We start from the raw sequence: 21,100 nt of genomic DNA on the forward strand, positions 1-21,100 counted from the left end.
TTCCATTTGATCCAAATGTTATATTTGTCAATGCTCATCAATACATTTCTACAGCACAGAGCCAGCATCAGTACAGCCTTCACATTTTATATCTTCACATGGTAAAAGTCTTAATGTGTCGTCGATGCTCGGACCGACTGATGCGGCTTAAAAATTCCTGCAATTTCAGCAGAATCAACACAACTTTAACTGAGGAGCTTCATTTCTCTCACGTCAGTCAAAATAAAAATGTCCTCTTTAATCATTTACTCGTGTATGTACAATCATCCATCAAGAGCAACATGAAAAAAAATTATCTGTAATTTCCTTGAATCATAAAACCATGACAGAAAACCCTGGAGGGAAAGACAGACCAAGAAGTTTCCAGAAAGGCTAAAGGAGCTTTCACCGCTCTACAAACTACAAAGTCCCTTCAACCATCTTAAGACTTTTTATCATTCTGATCTGATGGTGATGATTAAAAACACTAAAAACCTATCGTCATGGAATGGTTCTGTTGGCAATAAGGGCTCAGGAGACGTATTCAGCATTGATCATTCACAGGTACTGACGAGAGAAAACGGATAATCTTTCTATTCTAGTTGCTGATTGCAGACATCAAAATCTGACATTCATTTTAGACTGTAGATTTAAAATCTTGACTGTGCCCCATTATTATTCCTTACATGGTCCTTTTCATATGAGAAACTGTACATTACTATTTTTCTTTTAAACATTCTTCTTAATATATTAACATTCATTCCCGTGTGTGACATCAACCATTATTAAAACATGAAGAAAAGTGGCAAAACTAGAGATGTTCCGATACCATTCTTTTTACCCTTCCCGATACTGATTCCGATAGCTGAACTTGTGGTATCGGCCGATACTGAGTACCGATTCGATACCAGCATGATAAAAAAAAAAAAACAGTTATTATTTTATTATAACAGCTGTTTACTGCTGACCATGTGTGGATGTGACATGATGTACTTTTGTAGCTTCTAACTGAATCTCCTACTGTACGAGTCGTGCTAAGTTGCTGCTGATGAAAACCAACATTTCCTGATTTTGCTGCTTCATAATAAAAGCTTTTAAATAATAATATAACGGGGGACTTTTATTGTGAAGAATATATAGGAAATGAAATGTGTCTTTCACCGTTTTACAGCCGCTCTTTTGAGCGCTAGTCACAGCCGTGGTTACACACACATCCTCGAGCAGGTAGCTCTGTAGTAACGGAGACGTAAATCCCGACGCGCCAAGTCATGTGTGGAAAAACCCTACAAGACATGGGAACTTGGCTCGTGTCTTGAGGAGTTGTAGCATTTATTTACCGTCTATAGCCTGAACTGTACACACTGCACTGCTACGCTCACCGCTAGTTACGGCCAACTTCTTTACCACAAACACCGACACTCACGCTAACGTTAAGCACACGACCTACGCACTTAGTTACTCCTTAAAGGAGTTTGCTACTTGTATAACGCATTTTAGTTTAAAACAAAAATCTTAAAAATACATAACTAACAGATGTTTTGGCCTGGCGGGGGAGTCATCTCAGACCCGGCGGAAACCCTGGTATCTGATCGGTGCGCAGACTGACAAATTTGGGGGCAGTATCGGAGGCATTTCTGATACTGGTATCGGAACAACTCTAGGCAAAAAACTAAATTAAAACAAATAAAATCAACAAATAATACTGTTTAACAGTTTAAATGAACATCGTCTGTCGAAGTAAAGAGCGAATCCAGAGACGAGACACGGGGCAGTAGAGACGGGAGTCATGAGGACACGGACCTGATGGGGTTTTATAAGTTGCTGAACAGTTCGTTCCTCTTGCTCCAGTCCATGGTCGGGGCTTTCTTGGCCAATCGTTTCTGCTTGGCTCGTTCTTTGGCCTGGGCCAGTGACATGCCCAGACCGAGGCCGTCAGCTGGCGGGGCCGGGGCCGGGGTAACCTGGAGATGCACACACACGCACACACACACACACACACACACACACTAATATCAGTATTTCGTACATTTGAATGACACGATTTCTCTATAAGACGATACAGCAATTAAAAAAATAATGAAGCCAAGAACCAGGTGTGGACGGGCCTGTGGCACACGAGCCATTCCCTGGACCTGAGCCTCCCTTTCCTCCCCTCCTGCCCCCCCCGAGGCCGAGTGCGCTCAGGGCAAACTGTGTAAAGCTCTTTGAAACACCCTGTATTATGTGTTGGCGGTTCTGTATTTACTTCTCTCTGAGTTGTATCAGTAAAAACAGGTGAACATGTGTTGGTGCTGTGTACCTTTGCAGGTTGTGGGGGGCTGCTGGTCGCTGCCGGCAGGGAGGCGTTGGAGGAGGCACTGGAGGCTGACGAGCTCACCGACACTTTAGGCTTCACCTATTTAAACAGATATAAAAAAAATGCATACTGGATGAGATTAAAGGGTCAGTTCAACCAATCACAGAAGAGTTTATTGTCCATATTGTGAACCGTTTTCATGGGAACGGTGTAGATGATCCAGGGCCTGATCTGAGCCTTTCATTCTTCATGTACATATCACGCAGTAATACTAAACATCACACCACCGTTTATAAAACTGTGACATTGTAGGAGTTTTTGACAATGAAAAAGGTTTCATCAATAATAAACTAATAGAAAATAATCACTGTATTGGTCCCCTTAATCTGTATTCATAAATAAAGTGAAAGTGAGTTTTTTACGACATAGTATACTATGACTTATGACTTACTATATCATGACTTAATATGACATAATACTATGACTTTTTATGACAAAATATACTGACATAATACTGACTTTTTCACGACATACTATACTATGAGTTATGACATAATATACTATGACTTACTGTACTATGACTTAATATGACATAATATACTATGACATACTATACTATGACTTTTTATGACATAGTAATATACTATGACATTACGACATACTATAATATGACGACATACTTATATTCATCTCCAATTTATTTAGGAGAAGGCACAAATCTCATGATCAGATCATCTCAAAACTTAAACTCTGCATGGCTGTGTATTGTGATGTGGGTGATTTGTATTTTCAGGTGTTGTGTCCAGCAGGGGGCAGTACACCCATGCTGTCATTCATCCTGACATGCAGTTGTGTCTCTCAACCATCTTCTCATCACTTACTTATTAAAGCTGAGGCTCAGTGTCAGCACTAATCTGAAAAAAACTGGTGTTAATATTAACACATCCCTGCTCATGCCCACATTCTCACATTGCTCTGTGTGACCTGCAGTTACCCTCCTGTGTGAGTGACTCACTTCATGTATGGATGAAAATTGGCATCCAATTCGTAAGCAGTTGGCTCTTTCTAAAAATAAACTCGGCGCGTCTGTGAGTGGCTTTGGACAAATGCTACAATATGCTGCGTAACACAAGAGCCCTCTGGTGAGGTTTGCCTAACTGCTTGGAGAGCCTTTTAACACATGCACACATACTCAACCACAACAACTGCATTTTCATTTAGACGCTCCTTCTTTTTAATGGACATTCTATTTCCACTAATAGCTTAAGAACCTCTCAAGATATTGGACTCTTATTTGACAAGGAGTGTTTTATGTCAATGGTTGGACTTGGAGCTGCTATTCGAGATATTTCAACAAACCGAACAGTGGCAGCAAAAGTTGTCTAAAATGCAGTTATGTAGTTCTTTTTCTTTTTAACTCAATCAGATGTTGGGTAAAACCAGACCCATCAGTTTTTATGGTCAACTGATAACACAGATTAAGTACACACACACACACACAGGCATATTTAAGGTCAGAGGTCGTCATAGCGAGCGCTGTGTTACGCAATCGCTGGTGAATGAGTGATTGTTGTCGCTGCAGCGGAGAGTAGAATCTGCCTGCATGTGAACAGCGCTCGTTAGTTTTCTCATTAGCATAATCCCCAACTCGCCCTGAGAGTTAAAGCCACTTCAATCCCATGATCCTCCAGGACACAGAGGGGGGAGAGAGAGAGAGAGAGAGAGAGAGAGAGAGAGAGAGAGAGAGAGAGAGAGAGAGAGAGAGAGAGAGAGAGAGAGAGAGAGAGAGAGAGGGAAACGCACACTGGTGAGCTCTTGTTGCCATGGTGAAGGGTCAGCCACAATGTCACTAGAGGGGCCAATCCACTTTTCCCATGTTGTCACTGTGTGTGTGTGTGTGTGTGTGTGTGTGTGTGTGTGTGTGTGTGTGTGTGTGTGTGTGTGTGGTGAGAGAGGAGGTGGAGAGTGTTTACTTTTGATAAACTCGCCCTGCGGTTGCCAGTGGAATGTCACACCAACGCATACGGACCGCTAATTAAAGGAGCATTCCGCCGATTTGACACATCAAGATGATGATGAGGAGGGTACTACTACTCAAAGAGTTGGATTTGGTCTTCTGTGGCTCTGGGGGACGCTTTGTTTTACGCCTGAAACCCTGATTAACCCTGATGATGCCACAGTGATGAGGGTTATCTCGAGGTCTGCATTACAAACTGAGCATCGAAAACACGAGCTGCGTTTTGGGAAGTGTAGGATCCGGTGTTTTTGGATCTCGACCGGGGTCCGAAATTAACACCCGCCAAGCGGCGAATGTGGGTAGATTTTCCGTTTGGCGGGTAAATCTCAGAGGGCTATCCGCCACACCGACTGGATAAACGTTACGGGCGCGCTGCTTCTGTCCTCTGCTCTCTTTGTTGGAGTTTGGTAGTAACAGCCCGGACACACCAGGAACATCAGGAGCACGTGGCGGCTGCGTTACCTGTTGTTTTTTATTTCGGCGTCCTTGTTAACAGGTTAGAGCAGCCACACTGCCCGCGTGTGACGCGCGTCTTCTAGAGATTAGAGGTCGCGCCTATTTTTGACGCGTGCCGCGCGCATCTCACAGCAACAACAGAGAGTGACAGTGTGGTCCGTCCGAAATTGGTCCGTCAGCTCATAGTAGCAGGTGTCACATTTCACATACGGGACGAGAGAGAGAGTCGACAGGCAGAGAAATGGCAGAAGATTTGTTGTCGAAGAGCTGGAATCCATCCGCTGACGTTGAATCAAAACATTTTGTAACGCGTTATCTCTCAGACTTAGGTCTGTGTCTGTGTGCTGTGTGTGTTTTGGAATTTTACAGTGCAGTCTTGACAGGAAACACATGAAGACACACAACGCTGTCCAGAACTCCTAATCTCCTACCAGGAATGTCCAGAGAGGATCAGTGGGGCTTTTCCCAGCCACTATCTGTTAGTAAGTGTGTGTGTGTGTGTGTGTGTGTGTGTGTGTGTGTGTGTGTGTGTGTGTGTGTGTGTGTGGTGGTCCTTACCACTTCCTCCTCTGATGCTCTCTCTGACGCTGGCTCAGGAAGAGGTCCTACAGGGGGGAAAAGAAGACATAAAGGCCTCACTTCGTCAATCTACATTTTGACTCTACAGGCAGTTAAAACTAAACTTCGAATCATTTTGTTCTTGATCTTTTAACACTGTTAAGGTAAAAACGCAATTAGAATAATTCTGGAAAATTCCAGACATCTGACAGGCAACCTTTACAAAGCCAAATGCGATCGGTGTGTGAGAGCATACCGGTGACGTGTTCCTCAGCGGGCAGGACGTTGCATCTCTTAAAGAACTCGTCAGTCTCTGCATCCACCACCAGCAGCGTGGTCTCGTCTCCTCCTGCTTTGATGGCTGCAACCACCTCTGAGTGCTGCATGCCGACCACTGACATGCTATTAACCTGAGAGAGGACAGGAGACAGGAGACAGGAGACAGGAGACAGGAGAGGAGTTTTACTATCTTACTATTGTGTTTTTAGTTTGTAGCGTGCACAAATTGAGTGTGTTCTTCGGGACTATTCCAGAACGCCAAGTCTGCAATAATTGTGTCAGTGACAGATTATGGTCACATGGTGTTGCAGTTTAATTGCAGATTCCTTTGAAAAGTCTCAAGCTCCAAATGATAATGTGGCATTGAGATGAATTAAGCAAGTTTGCAACAGTCTGTTACTTCATTTTCACAAGTGATTTGTAGTAAATGGGTTAACACATGCAAAACCAGTGGTATGGTCATTTAACCAGAACACATTCTTATGTTATATGCGTTATAGATACATATACAGATATATTGAAGCCGTATAAACAATCCATTGTTTCAGTGTTTTTGAGGAATCAGTTAATCATCTAATTATTTCAGCTTTATTCTTTTTAAGAGGTTAAGCACTCACAGTAGCAGGTGCCATGATACCAAATAAATAGCCGAGGTTCTGCATGAATGGTGGATGATTTCCAATTGAGCCCTCGTTGTAAGACCAAACAAAACTCCAGATTTGCAGAAATGACCAAAACATTTCTTTGTCACAAATCTCCAAAAGAGCTGCTTTCTGAGATTTTTTTGGAGAAAAGCCCCAAAATAATCTTTAAAATATAGCTAAAAAGCAAAAACAAGCACTTTTAGTGGACGATTGGCGGTGGAGAGTTGTCTGTGCCTTCGTCTTAGAACTTTAACCATTTCACAGTGTGTTTTCAGTTCATGAAAGTTATTTATAACCTTTTGGTCGACGTCCACTTCTCCAATGTATGGTGCCTTCGAAATGAAATTCGTGAGCTCGTGTTTACAACATGGGAAGTCGTGTACACAATATGCTTGGCGTTCAAGTGGTTAAGTCGTGAGAACACCACTGTTAAGCAACGGCAATATTAACTCTACCCTCATCATGGCATCTAGAAGCCATAGAGGCTAACAATTTAGCAAGTTAGCAAGTGGGTAACAAATGCAAGAAATGCAAAGGCATAATGACAGAGGGAAAAGATGGAATATGAACATTTTTCTCAGACAAATTAAAAAATTACAATATATTCACTTATTATGTACCGAAAAATGAACTTCCATGGCCTCCACTATTTCTGACAATGTTGTTTAGCGGTCAATACTGGACCAATTTCAGAAAATATTGCCCCCATTAGTCACTTAGACACAAATACATGGGGGAAAACCTGAACCCTGCAGGTTGAAAAATACCATCGTTAATACCGTTTGCCATCACTAGACTGAAGCTACAATAACCCAAAACTAATCATTCCCCGTTTACATAAAAAAATGCCTTGCACAGTGGAAACACTCCAAAGGATGATAAGAACATTGGACATAAATTAGGTGGTATCAAGTAAATGATGATGTTTTTGTAAGGATGCCAATTGTGTGGCTGTAGTGTAAAAAGTAATGAACGTAATGATACCCTGCAGAAGAGTAATGGTGCCGGTGACGGAAAACGTTTGGTACCAGTGTTAATACAGGGCGCGGTAGACAAGCATACTCCCGGAGTTGGAACTAATCAAGCATCCAGGGGAGATAAATCACTGAGGAATTCCTGTGGGAGGAAGATCCGAGGCGGGAACACCGTCAGGAATCTCCCCCACCCGACTCCCACAGTGGCTGTGAACATTGGACAGGTGGTACAGAACATTCTGCTATATTCCACTCCAGTGACCCTCTGCAGAAAATTAATTAAATTCCCAGCATATTGTTTTTCCGAAATCCACCTCTAAAAACCTCCACGTCGTCCTCGTCTAAAGCTTCCATCTCGTCATGAATACGGTATGCGGTATTAACTTCATTTACAAAACCCCTTCTCCTCTACATTTGAGAGGCCCTGCAGACTGTTTGAGCAGGCTGTTAATTCAGCCCACAGACGCAATAAGTGGATTAACTCTGACCCTGCCATGTTCAACATGGCCAGAAGGCCTGGTCGTCTCACACACACACACACACACACACAGGGAGAAAATGCTGATTTCTGCACTCTTTTAAACACTCTTTACTCACACACACACACACACACACAGGAGCCTAGAGATGAACACACTTGCGTGCGTGCAAAATCATGTACACATTACAGCTATATACACCCTCCATCCAATAATAACCTAATGCTTAATGGGATTCCAGTTGCCCGTTTGCCCACTGATGTAATAGGATTACAGCTGATACACATACAAACAAAATAAAACAACAACAGTATTGGGCAAAACTCTGACCACTCAGGAACAATGTGAAGAAGTGACTGTTAGGGATGTCACGAGAAAAGATACTTCTGTACCAAGTCGATGCCAAAATTCAGAAAATGTGATGGTACTCGTTTTCTACAGTACTTCAGGTACCGTAGGTACAGTCAAGGCTAGAGACTAATGCCGTGGGCAACTCCAGGGTCTGAAAAGTAAATTATTATGGTCCAATTTAGAGTCAAATAGACGATAAAGCATGGGATGCTTTAGGGCATGGCTACTTTGTGATTGACAGGTCGCTACCACGGCGTGTTCCCGTTTTCATCCTACAACTTTAACCCTTTCACAGTGTGTTTTCATTTCATGACAGTTAATTATAACCTTTTTGTTCGCCTAAAAATGTCTTATTCTACGTACGGTTGTACTTAGCTCCACCCTCTCATGTCACTTCTGACTGCAAAAACCAAGATGATGACGGCCAAAGACCAAGATGGTGACGGCCAAGGCCTATGGAAAGGAGGTTGGGTCACGCGTCATCAACACGCCATATCTGTGGGGGTATAACACATGCGCAGTAAATTCTGGTCTAAACTCGCCGAAGTTGAGCCAATCGCAACGCACGACCGCAGCTTCAGTTACACTGCGCACGCGTTATACCCCATACCCCAAGAGCCATGTCCGCCCGTGACCCAGCCTCCTTTCCATAGGTCTTGGCGACGGCCAAAGACCAAGATGGCGACGGGCAAAGACCAAGATGGCGACGGGAAAAGACCAAGATGGCGACGGGAAAAGACCAAGATGGCGACGGGCAAAGACCAAGAGGGCGACGGCCAAAGACCAAGATGGCAACGGGCAAACACCTAGATGGCGACGGACAAAAACCAAGGTGGCGACGGGCAAAAACCAAGATGGCGACGTGCCATTGATGATTACATTATGATGCATTCAGGCTCTAGTCAGTAAAAATGAGGCGAAGATAAATTCTAACGTTATCATGATGTGTTCAAATGTAATCCTGTAAAATGTAGTTTTGGGTGAGAAACTTGAATAAATCCAGTTGTTTGAAGGAGAGGATTTCACAGTGATATAAAATAGATAATAGAGAGGGAATTTTGATCTGTTTAACTTCCTAACAAAAACTAGTATACAAATGGTAATAAAGGAGTGGATGTTGAAGTACATGGGATTAATTGTTCTACTTTAGTTTTTTTACCTTGGCATCGAATTGGTATCGAGGAATCGTTGAATTCCACTTGTATTGGTATCAACTACTAAATTTCTGGTATCGTGATATCCATACTGATTGTGCATGTGACTTAGAGAATGAGTGACTGTGTGTTGTGTACCTGGACGATCTTGTCCTGTGGTCTGACGCCTGCTCTGTGTGCTGGAGAGTCTTCATCCACGGCTCTGATGAACTGGCCTGGTTTGGACTTTTCACTGTGCAGGTTGAAGCCGTAGCCTGTGGTTCCCTTCTTCATGTGGCAGAGACGAGGCCGCAGACCGCCTCTCTCCTCCTCCTGAACACATACGGGAGAAAATCAAGAGTTCATTAAAAAGGTGTAATCAGTCATATTTTACTGTCTCTCTGTACACAATAATATCAATAATGTACAGTATCATGAGGACTTGGGCTTCATTTGTGTAGCTGATTAATGCCACTCATTACTGTGTTCCAACAGCTGCTGAGATTTCAGACTTTATAAAAAGTTACTAGTGAGCCCGGCTCTGTGTATTTCCTGGGAATAGTCATGGCTCCCAGAGCCTCTGAAATAGCTACGGAAGCCCAACTCCACCAGGAAAATAAAAATAATAAAAATAAAATGTTGTATGAGACAGTAAATCAAAATTATTAAATTCATTATTATTATTAGAATAATAATTATATTATTATATATATTATTATATTAGAGTTATTACTTTTTTTGTCAAACATTAGGAAATAAATCAAGAAATAATTGAATATTATGAGATAGGACTTTTGACTCCATCCCATAAATTTGAAATACTAAGTCAATAAGTCAATATTATAGTCACAAATTGATTAAGATATGATTAGATATTGATTAAATATGAACAACATCACATTTTTGACTGTCAAATTATGAGATATTACGTCAGATTTATAACTTAAAATCAAAAGTTTGATTCTCTAAGTCAAAACTATGACTTCTGAAGTAACAATTATTCAAAATCTTAAATGAATAAGCCAATATTATATTTACAAATTATAGAATAGAAAGTCAAAATATAGCAAGTCAATTTTGAATATTAAAATTATGGGAGAGAGAAAAAAGCAAGAATTATAAGATAAAATATAAAATACTGTATGTTCAGATGAGTCAAATCTATCATCTTTTAAGGCATAACTATGAGAAAGTCAATATTATACATACCAAATTAAAGTGATGTCATATTACAAATAAAGCGATAGTAAGTACATCAAAGTTATTAATTAGTATGTCACAATTTTGATTTATTTCATAACTTTGCCTTGAGTTAGAATTTGGATATACTATCTCATAACTTACTTCAAGTCAAAGTTTGGACTAATAATTGTATAATAAATAACTAATATTGTATTTTGACTAAGTATCTCTTAATTTAGATTTTTCCATAGTTGCAACACAGCAAACTTTAGCTGGCCAAAACATCACATTCTAACATCTGACAAACAGCGCTAGACTATGACTTTGTCAGTTGATTAAGAAAATATTGATTCTAATAAAGACATAGAAGACTTTGACATTTCATAAACCGTTCTAGCACATTGTTTTTAATGTACGTAGCTACAGAAACAGCACGTCTAACAGCTATAAATATAACAGCTGTAATATGTAAATCTCATACTCATGGCTTAATGGTTCGATGGTTTGATATAGCAGAGTGAATCACAAAAACAACTGACAGCAACAGCAGGGAGAGAGAGACCATTACGTGACCATCTGTGATGACAAGAAGGATGTGACATATGCTACTTCAGCCAGTGAAATTTCCAGCCTTTTTAGTAAAATTCATCTTTTCTCTTTTCTGCAATGCAGTCCTCTTCTACGTCAATCTGACATTCCACATCAATACAATCGTTACAGGTTTGTTCTAAATGACAAGGTGTGTACGTCATGTAACTTCCCTATTTACATTCTGTACGCATTGCACTTATTTAGACAAATTACATATCGAGTCAGACCTAAAAAAGCATGACACTTAACATGCGGTCATAAACATGCATAAGCAGAAAAGTCTTGTTACAATACGATCTACATGGCCCTCAGACAGATGCTGACACACATCATAAAACAGATTATATAGTACACTGCAGCTGACTTCCTTTCCTAACTGAATGAAACTGTAGCAGGTTGCTGCTCTCTTGCAATGGCTAATCCTGCTGTGGCCTACTGTACGCCCAGTTAAGAGTCTAATCCCATGTGAGGGTGAAGGACCTCTATATTCATTTAACCATTTAACATTAGAGCACTGCTGCTCTGAGGTCATGAGCTACGCCTTTATCACGGGACTCCTGGAAAATATTGTTCAGGGGATTCCTATTACAAAAAAGGGACAGCTCCATAAAAAGGCGTTGCCATTTTCCAATATGTCAATATAAAAATTGTTCCTAGTGTTATGCTGCCAACTGTACTTTAAACATGCAACATCAAGATAACTAGTCAGTTTCACAACTAATAATTAATTTAACTGTGAACACATTATATATGATCCAGCCTGGGGAAGTGTTGCAGACATGTATGGAAGCCCATTTCTGCCAGGAAAAATGTAAATATTTACAATCAACATTTTGATTTGCTATCAATCAATTTTCACTTAAAAATCAAAACCATCAAATTAGTATCTAACAATAATTTTGACTCGTGTCACTGTATATAAAAGTGGACGTAGTCATCGTGACGTCACCATTAGTTTGTAGTCTACCGTTTTGAAGCCTCGCGTTTTGCATTTTGGCTGTCGCCACCTTGGTTTTTTGGAACCAGAAGTGACCATATTTTGAACAAGAGGGTGGAGCTGGAGCGAGGCCAGGTATCGTTAGCAGCTAACGCTAGCTAGGTTAGCAAGGTACGTCTGTAATTACGCGTTAACTTTGATATCTAGGGATGTCACGATACCAGAAATTTAGTTACCAATACCAATGAAATTCCACGATTCTCGAAACCCAATTCAATACCACTGTAAAAAACAATAAAAAACAAAAAAACCCTAGTGTGAGGAAGTTAAAGAGGTCATAATTCCCTCTCTAATATCAATTTTTATTGTTGTGAAAACATCTCCTTCAAACAACTGTATTTAAACAGATTTCTCGCCAAAAACAAAATTTTACAAGATTACATTTCAACACATCATGACACTTTCGCCTAATTCTCATTTTTACTGAGGAGAGCTTGAACGCATCATAATGAATGATTAGCTATTGGCTCCGCAGGACTGTGCTGCCCACCAGCTGCTAACAGTTAATATTCACAAGCTTTCCTCCTGCTGATGTCAACATAAATTTGTATTTCACAAAGTAGGGTTATCAGAGAAACAAAATAGAACGGGTCGCCCCCCTCCACCCGGGAGCCGTGGTACTGCATGTACAGACTTTTTCAACTTGGTATCAGTTCTCATGACATCCCTAACATAATTCAGATGGGTGAGTTATATATAAATTGACTTTTTTTCCCTCTTTCTTTTTGACATTCCTAACATTTCATCTATTTATGTCTTTTCTTGGTGTAATTTGGCTTCCATATCCATGTGAGAAAACACAGCCTCGAACCCTTTAACAGCTAGCGTGTGCATAAAACAGTGACAGGCGTGAACATCTGAGGCTCTGATAAGAAAAAATTTTCTCCACCCGCCCGTTGCATTTCATCTGATAAAAACCCCAGCTATCTGCAACATCCTCAGCTATCAGCAACTATCTGTGAATGATTAGTGACCATTTAAGATCAACCACTGCAACCTCAGCATTAACTCAAGACATACGCGCACCTGCTCCTCCACTCAAAAAAGTGGATTATGCATTGATCCAAGGGTTTATACTGTATGAAGTCCGGGTGGTTGATGATTGCTGAAACATTCAGAGTGAGTCAGTGTGATCATGGGAGGACCTTTGGATGGTATCACACATTTATGACAAAGCCCACATAACCAGTGGCTGTTAATGAAGATGATAAGGATGATATAGCAGGTGAGGTGCAAAGTGCACTACTGGAATGCTGTACGCTACAATTTTCTCATGTTGTAAACAGAGTATATACACATGTATGCCTCCTTCTGGGCCATGTATGTTTGTATATATACTTAAAAATATCTAGAAATACATATCACGGTACATCTTGCAAACTGCAGCCAATCATGTTGCAAATTTCTATGTAATCTGTGGCATTTAGTGTGAAGAAGACTTTTTTCCCCCTAACTTTTAAGGCAGGTTCCAACCAAGCCTGGTGATAAGCTGCAATAAGCAATATTTTTTATATCTAAAGTCGATTAAATGACTCAAGGGCGTAGGTTTTGTTTCAACATTGGGGAGGACACATGTTAAGCAGGAGGTGTCCTCCCCTCTGCATTCTGGTGAATTTCTGCATCAATTTATGATGTTTATGTAAAAGAAGGATCGGGTATCGGTGACGATGGGGCCGATCTATTAAATTCAGTTCTATGTTTATATACTATATACTGGAATTTTAATTCCTGTTTAAGTTTTGACTAACTTGTTGCTGTTTTTACCAAGTTGCTGGTGTACAATTTATTATTTTAATAATAAATAACAATTCACTAAATGTATTAAGGATGCACCGATCCGACTTTTTCAGTCCCGATATCGATACCAATACCTGGGCTTTGGGTATCGGCCGATACCGGGTATCAATCCGATACCAGTGTTTGATTAATAAGCTGTATGCCTCACTGTGAGGAAGTGACTGGGATCATTCTTTTATGTGTAAGGAGACATCAGGCTTGACTTAAACATTGCTTTCTTAACTTTGTAATACAAAATGTAACAAATAAATACATAAATATACACTTAATGAATGATTTATTATTAAAATAATAAATCATACACCAGTAACTTGGTAAAAAAAACAACTTTAAAATTATCAGGAATTACAGTTCAAGTGTAAACCTTTTTAATGCAGAAACAAATTGCTCAAAACGTAAACAGGAATTCAAATTCTAGTATAAAATGTGATTCAGCTATTTGAGTCGGTATCGGCCCGATATCCGATCCAGTATCGGTGCATTCCTAAAATTTATATCTATGTATTCATTAGTAACATTTTGTTTTACAAGTTAGGAAAGTAATGTTGAAGTCAAGTAATCAGCCGACACCCAAAGCCTGGGTATCACCATCAGTATCGGCACTGAAAAAGTTGAATCGGTGCATCCCTATTGGAGAAGCAGCTGTGTGCTGCTCTTCGTCGGAGTTGGAAAACCGCAACTAACTGAACAACATTTCTGATCGGGCATAAATCTCATCTCATCATTGTGTGGCTTATTGTCCACACATACAGTATGTAACTTCACCACCTCCCTCAGCTTTCCAGTGGGAAGCATCCTGATAATAGAGAGACAGTTCCAAACAGAGCAAAGCTGTCTCTAACCCGAGGGGAAACCCAGAGACAGCGACACAGAGCTACCACATACTACTCCCGCATAAAACAAATGTCAAGGACCGCCTTTTTTCACCTACGTAACATTGCAAAAATAAGGCACATCCTGTCTCAAAACAACATGCAGAAAAGCTAGTCCATGCATGTGTTAATTCTAGGCTGGATTATTACAATTCCTTATCATCAGGCTGCCCCATATCCAGTTGATCCAGAATGCTGCAGCACGTGTACTGACAAGAACCAGGAGAAGAGATCATATTTCTCCCATTAGCTAGAGGTGCCCAGAGATAAGATTGGCGCATTTCTGTCTTTTTACTCATACTTTGGCTTTGTCTCTCTGCAATGCAATATGAAGAAGAAGACTTTTGGAGCAGGTGGCAGAGAGACACAGGGCACAGACGTCTCCGTAAATCTCTCCATCACCAGCATCACTAAATCATAACCCATGCATTTCAAGTGACATTTGAGTACTACTTTCTGATTTTCAGGTTGTTTTTTTTCATGTCTGTTGCATAGCATGTACAGGAAAACCACATTGTCAGCAGAGCCACGCATAGAAAAACAGTGCAGTGATGGCAAGTGCTGTACAATATGATAATGACATCACTGGGTAAAGTCCGAATTCAGTCGCACATACCAATTTTCAGTAAAACTAAAAATCAGACTCAACTCTACTCGGCTAACAGCTTAACAGACGGGTTTGGCTGTTTGTGGAAGATGGGTATCCATCATTATTGTTTTGTTTGTTTGTCTCCTTGTACACCTTAAAAATATAAGATAATTTTAATATTGAGGAAAATGAAAGAAATATATTTAACTTATTATTTAATTCAATTCATATTTAATTGAATTATTTTAAATCCGCAGGGAACCTTTTGGCTAAAAGCATCTGTGTACATATATGCATGTTATACTGGGGTTTGGGTGGCTCGGGGTACCATGACAAAAAAATAAAATTGAAGGGGTGCTGTGGTCTAAAAACTGGCGAAGTTAGAGGAAGTATACACGTGTGACTACGTCCGGTTTTCAAAATAAGGTGTTAACAAAGGGAACTGTATATACAAAATACATATATGGAAATAAGATTGATTGGATTATATTCACCAGAAGTATAAAACATTACATGTCCCTTATAAATTAAAAAGAAAATACCACTAATTTGTGACAGAAATTAATTTATTCTTTGATTTTTGGGTTGCTGGAAAATTAAAAAAAATAAATAATGCCTGACAATGACTGATATATCTGACTCCAGGACATCTCTTTTTAATTTTTTAATTTTTAATTTATTTAGATATTTTCAAAAGTAAAAGTCCCTAGAAGTGTATGATTCAACTTTTTTTTTCAACTGTTAAAAAAGTTACTAAAAAAATCGCAATAAATCGTAATATTGAATCCCAACACTCAAAAATTGCAATACATATTGAATCGGCATCCAAGTATCGTGATAGTATCGAATCGGGAGATAGGTGTATCGTCCCAGCCCTACTAGCTATAGCCAGCCCAGCTAGCTCGACTACCACAAAGACATTAGCATTAGAACAGTGAAAACTACAGGTGATGATCTGAAAGTATACCAATAGTCAGCAGTGGCATATGCAAAAAAAAAACAACAACAGTGGCATCACAATTGGCATCATGCCAATTTCAATCGAGCAATCATGTGAAACCTCTGCAGAGAGGTTACAGGTCAGCCAGAGTAGCAGGTCTGGCTGCAGGCTCAGTGGAAGCCCCTTTGTACCAACACAGAAACAACATCTGGTCTGCGATCTGCCACAAACAGCCACAGTGTGAACGCAGGATTAGCCTAGTTTCAGTGCAATGGTACAAGAGGCAGCAGGCAGTCATTGTAAACATCCCCCTAAGCTTGTTGAACATCAGAGGTTAATGGTTTTACGGCTTGCTGTAGTTAAACATCAGATCCTGCACTCCGACCCGGTGTCACATAAGGAGAGCTGATTTGTTAGGAGGACCTTGAACTGAGGGTGAAAACACTAAACAGTGCGATGTGAAACCTTTATGGCCATCTCTGGGCACAATTCCACAGAGAGAACGTGCTGTAAGTTTTCACAAAGTATACTGGAAGAATGAATCGAGCCATTTCTGTTGAACCGCCCTTACAGGTTGCATGTGTTGTGTTACACTCTTGAACCTTAGAGCCCTTCTCACACCAGCCTCTTGAACTAATTAACTTGAAAAGAGTCCAGGGATTGCTACAGTCCACCTCTTTGGCAGGAGTTGTGCAATGGACTTGTGCAATGAACGGTTCCTCGCTAAATCTAACAGAACATAGAATTGGGGCTGGTTAGCAAACCTCAGTTTTTTGGTACTGACCGACATGTGCCCGTAGCACGGGTATCGAAAGTGGTAAGGTGTCGAAAGTTGGCATTGGATTGACTTATATTGATTGATTTAGGGGGATCGATTAGCAGAAATGGAATTTAATATTCACAACTATGTTTTCATTAGCGTGTAATTGAAAAACATGAATAAAGTCTGGCAGCCCTAACTACTACTACCACCATCTATCTATTAAGGTAAACTAATTACATTTAGGATAAAAAAGTAACTATTGTGTAACGCATGACAAACAAGCCAGCCTCATTCTGACTCATTTTCTGTAGTAAAAAAACAAACAAACAAAGATTGCTGGCACAATACTCTGCTAAATAATCCTCTCTAGAACTCTGTTCATGTGTGTTTCAGCTAAAGGTTGCAGTAAATACATCACGTTGAGTAAAGCAGTCAGTTGTATTTTGGTGCGTGACGTCCAATCTGTCCAAACCGTTTAGCCACGTAGGCCCTAATGGCCGACTGTGTGCTCGCCTCATGAACACGGTAACATCGAGCTATGTGTTTATTGCTGGAGGAAGTTATTAGCTTACATAATCAACACAAACTACACAGAACTGCCACTACATGTAGCATTATGGTTATCATTAACAGGCTGAGACATTAAAACAAACAATGTAGCTTCGGCACTATAGCAACTCGCTACAGGGACAGGAAGTGGTTTCCTCACAGCTTCCACCCCTTCAGCTAACAACTCGTCTGCTGACAGAGGAACCTGATGTGTGCGCGTGTGTGTGTGTATGTATGAAACTTGTATGTTTGTATTGCGTGAGTGTTTGTGGTTACAGAAGAGGCCTCTCTACCAACAAAATATGCAACTGAAAAATTAGTTCATCTTCATATACCACTCAGCAACTCAGGCCTCTGATCAGAGAATAAGAGTCAGCACTAAACCACAGAAATCATCTTTTCATCCACAGAGAAACAAAGGAGAATGATATGATATCCAGTGTTCATTTTGTTAGCTATTTTAGATTTAGTCTTAGACTTTAGACGAAAATGTTTATTAGTTTTAGTCACATTTTAATCATTTTTATCATTAATAGTTTCAGTCTGATTTTAGTCGACGAAATGTCATTACATTTTACAAGGGCTGTCAAAAGATTAATATATTTAATCTCAATTAATCACACATTTTTTATCTGTTCAAAATGTACCTTAAAAGGGAGATCTGTCAAGTATTTAATACTTTTATCAACATGGGAGTGGACTTATATGCTGCTTTATGCAAATGTATGTATATATTCATTAGTGGAAATCAATTAACAACACAAAACAATGACAAATATTGTCCAGAAACCCTCACAGGTACTGCATTACCAGAAAAAATATGCTCAAATCATAACATGGCAAACTGCAGCCCAACAGGCAACAGCAGCTGTCAGTGTGCTGACTTGACTATGACTTGCCCCAAACTGCATGTGATTATCATAAAAACCTTGTATCGATTTTTAATTAATAGTTTTCATGCGAAGATTAACTGAGTCAATACTTTATTTCATTTGCAAAGAGATGTGCCCTCTCAGTGTACTGTATGTGTCCTCTTAAAGCAGTGCTATGATGCTGGATGTTACAGGGACTGATGAATACAAATGCAAATCCCACTGTTCTGTTCTTATTGCATAAAAAAAGTTAACTTTTTTCACTCAGATTTTATGCAGATGATGGTGTGTTCTTTATACTATGACAGTTTCCCTAAAATTAGATTTAAAAAAACACAATATATCGCCTTGCTTACAGTATCGCAATATATAGAATCGTAACCCCTGTATCATGATATGTATTGTATCTCCGAATCTGCCCAATACACAGCCCTGATATCTTGAGGTCAGTCAAGGGACCCCTTTGAAAATGGCCATGACAGTTTTTCCTCGTCAAAATGTTAGCGCAAGTTTGGAGCATTATTCAACCTCCTTCATGACAAGCTAGTATGACATGGTTGTACCAACGGATTTATTAGGTTTTGTAGTTTCATATGATGCCAGTAGCTTTAAAACTGAGCCCGCTACAACCTAAAAATCGCAATTTGCGTTAATGCTTTAAAGAAATTAGTGACGTTACGCGTTAGTATCACGTTAACTTTGACAGCCCTACATTTTAGTCGAGTTTTATTTGTTACTTTTAGTCAAAGGTTTTTCTCTTTTTTGACGGCTATTTTTTTTTAAGTTATTCTAGTTTTTTAATTTAATTTGCACAATGCAAAAATATGCTTTCATCAATCAACAAACCTGAACCTAACCCAACCTGCAAACTTTATAGCATTATAGTAGCACAATTGTCAGGACTGAGGTCTTAGAGAGGAAGTACAGAGACAGACTGAGCGCCGCCACCGCCGCAGCCGCAGCACGAGAGGGGAAGAGAAGGTGGAAGGTGAAATGGTAAAATGTTTTTGTTTTTTTATGCCACATTTTAGTCTTGTGTTTTTTTTTTCAGTATTACATGTTGGATATTGTCACCGTTAGTGTTCAATGACGTCGGTGCCGTCTCTCATCGTCAGAATCTGTTTTTTACTTATAACATCTTTTTTTTTCCTTAAATTTAGCTTCACAAAGCTTAACTTTGACACCATAACAGAGTGTATTAAAAGGAATGGTGACAAAAATGATCTGTACCAACTGTCAGATCATATTATATTTTTATTTCCCCAGACACATCCCCCCTCCCTCATCTCTGCGCATATAATCATTTCAATCTGTCTGGTCATGCTGAATTCTCAATTTAGCAGCTGCTGACTGATCAGAGCTGAAAGCAGGCTGAGCCCAAAGCTTGAGGTATATGTAACGTAGTATGAAGGCACTCAAGAGTTTGAGAGGAGGAGAGACTTCAAAGACACGTTCCTAATTACTCGAACCAAATGTAATTATAATCCCTGTCATGCCAAAGACCCCCCATTAAATCTTGATGGATCTGCGGGCTTTCGTTGGACGGCTTAACTTCACGGTCCAGTCCGAGCCGGAGGAGGGGACAACATGATCACAGCGTGATGGCTCAGAGTCTCCTGTCATCTCCGTGTCAGAGACATGTCCTTGGTTAACCTCAAGAGGAAAATGCTGAAGAACGAATGAATGGCTACGGCACATTTAGTCTATTGCTGAGAATAAAAGGACTTCATGGGAAGCTTGGGCAACCAACAGGCTATTTTGTATCCGTGTGTGTTTATTTAGACTGCGTCACTAAGAAAACAGTGTGGATCTCAGTCAGATGACGCCAACGGCTCTTTTATGGAGTTTGTTTTGGATGGCAGCTAATATAAAGAACCATGTGATGGCAGGTTGCTCCCTCAGGCTCCCTCAGGCTCCCACCAATATTTGGACTGAGTAACAAAACTGAAACTCAACTGTTAAAAATTATTTCTTAAACATGAGCATAATGTACTCCATTCAAAGGTCATTCAAAATATTACACTCTTCTGTGAAGATTTTTCTGATGATGGGAATTAAATAATAATAAAAAAATTGGGAGTGACAATAAGGGATAAACAAACAAAAAAATAGGTCACAAAATCAGTGCTGTCGATGCTATGTAATCAAGACACACACGGTTAATGAAATAAAAAAATAAATGGTTTGGCTTGAACTCCAAATAGACACCGTTTATCAACTGTAGTACGCGTGGATGGCCTGGCACAGTCAGGTGTCCAGTCATCAGTGGAAAATGTGACACTTTATTTAAAAAGCATCTCCATCAGATGACCACCTCAGATACAAAAACTATAATGATGTTGATTTTGACCAAGCATTTACGAGCAGCCTGCATCGTACTAGCACCAAAGAACGTATAGTATGTTGCTAAGAAGTGAAAGTCAATTGGTCTTTCCATTGCGACGTCAGCGCCCAGCAGCAGAGATACGCTTCCGCCATTTTGGACTGAAAGTGACTACCAGACGCAAGTAAAACGTCCGCCTACATCCATGGCCACAGGCTCATTCAGTCCAAAATGGCGGCAGCGCTGCCGCAGTGCCATCTAGCGGCGGAGATTCGTCTCTTTGCTTTTATACTCTTCGCTAGCACTTCCAACAGCCTTTCAGCACATATATGGTAATGATGCTAATTACAGCCAAATCTCCAGACTAGCTACTGAGTGGACCGTTAGGTGAGATTGTATTAGTCAAAACAGTAACTGAAAAATACCCATCAAATTACCCTGGAGCCCACAGTGATGTCT

At 40.1% G+C, this 21,100-nt stretch overlaps 1 protein-coding gene across 1 annotated transcript in view; it reads right to left on the bottom strand.

Annotated features, from left to right (window-relative positions):
* The window catches only part of LOC119479512 (Na(+)/H(+) exchange regulatory cofactor NHE-RF1-like), a 28,311-nt gene continuing 7,211 nt past the window's right edge, over window positions 1–21,100 (bottom strand). Inside the window, exons 2-6 of the mRNA XM_037755235.1 lie at window positions 9,326–9,499; window positions 5,563–5,716; window positions 5,307–5,353; window positions 2,279–2,374; window positions 1–1,940 (exon numbers count right to left, since the gene is read on the bottom strand). Of these exons, the coding sequence (XP_037611163.1) occupies window positions 1,791–1,940; window positions 2,279–2,374; window positions 5,307–5,353; window positions 5,563–5,716; window positions 9,326–9,499 (621 nt within the window). The 3' untranslated portion in view covers window positions 1–1,790. The remainder of the gene's footprint in view (window positions 1,941–2,278; window positions 2,375–5,306; window positions 5,354–5,562; window positions 5,717–9,325; window positions 9,500–21,100) is intronic.

The sequence above is a fragment of the Sebastes umbrosus genome, chromosome 20, assembly GCF_015220745.1.
Source record: "Sebastes umbrosus isolate fSebUmb1 chromosome 20, fSebUmb1.pri, whole genome shotgun sequence".
In the NCBI taxonomy this organism is placed as follows: Eukaryota; Metazoa; Chordata; class Actinopteri; order Perciformes; family Sebastidae; genus Sebastes; species Sebastes umbrosus.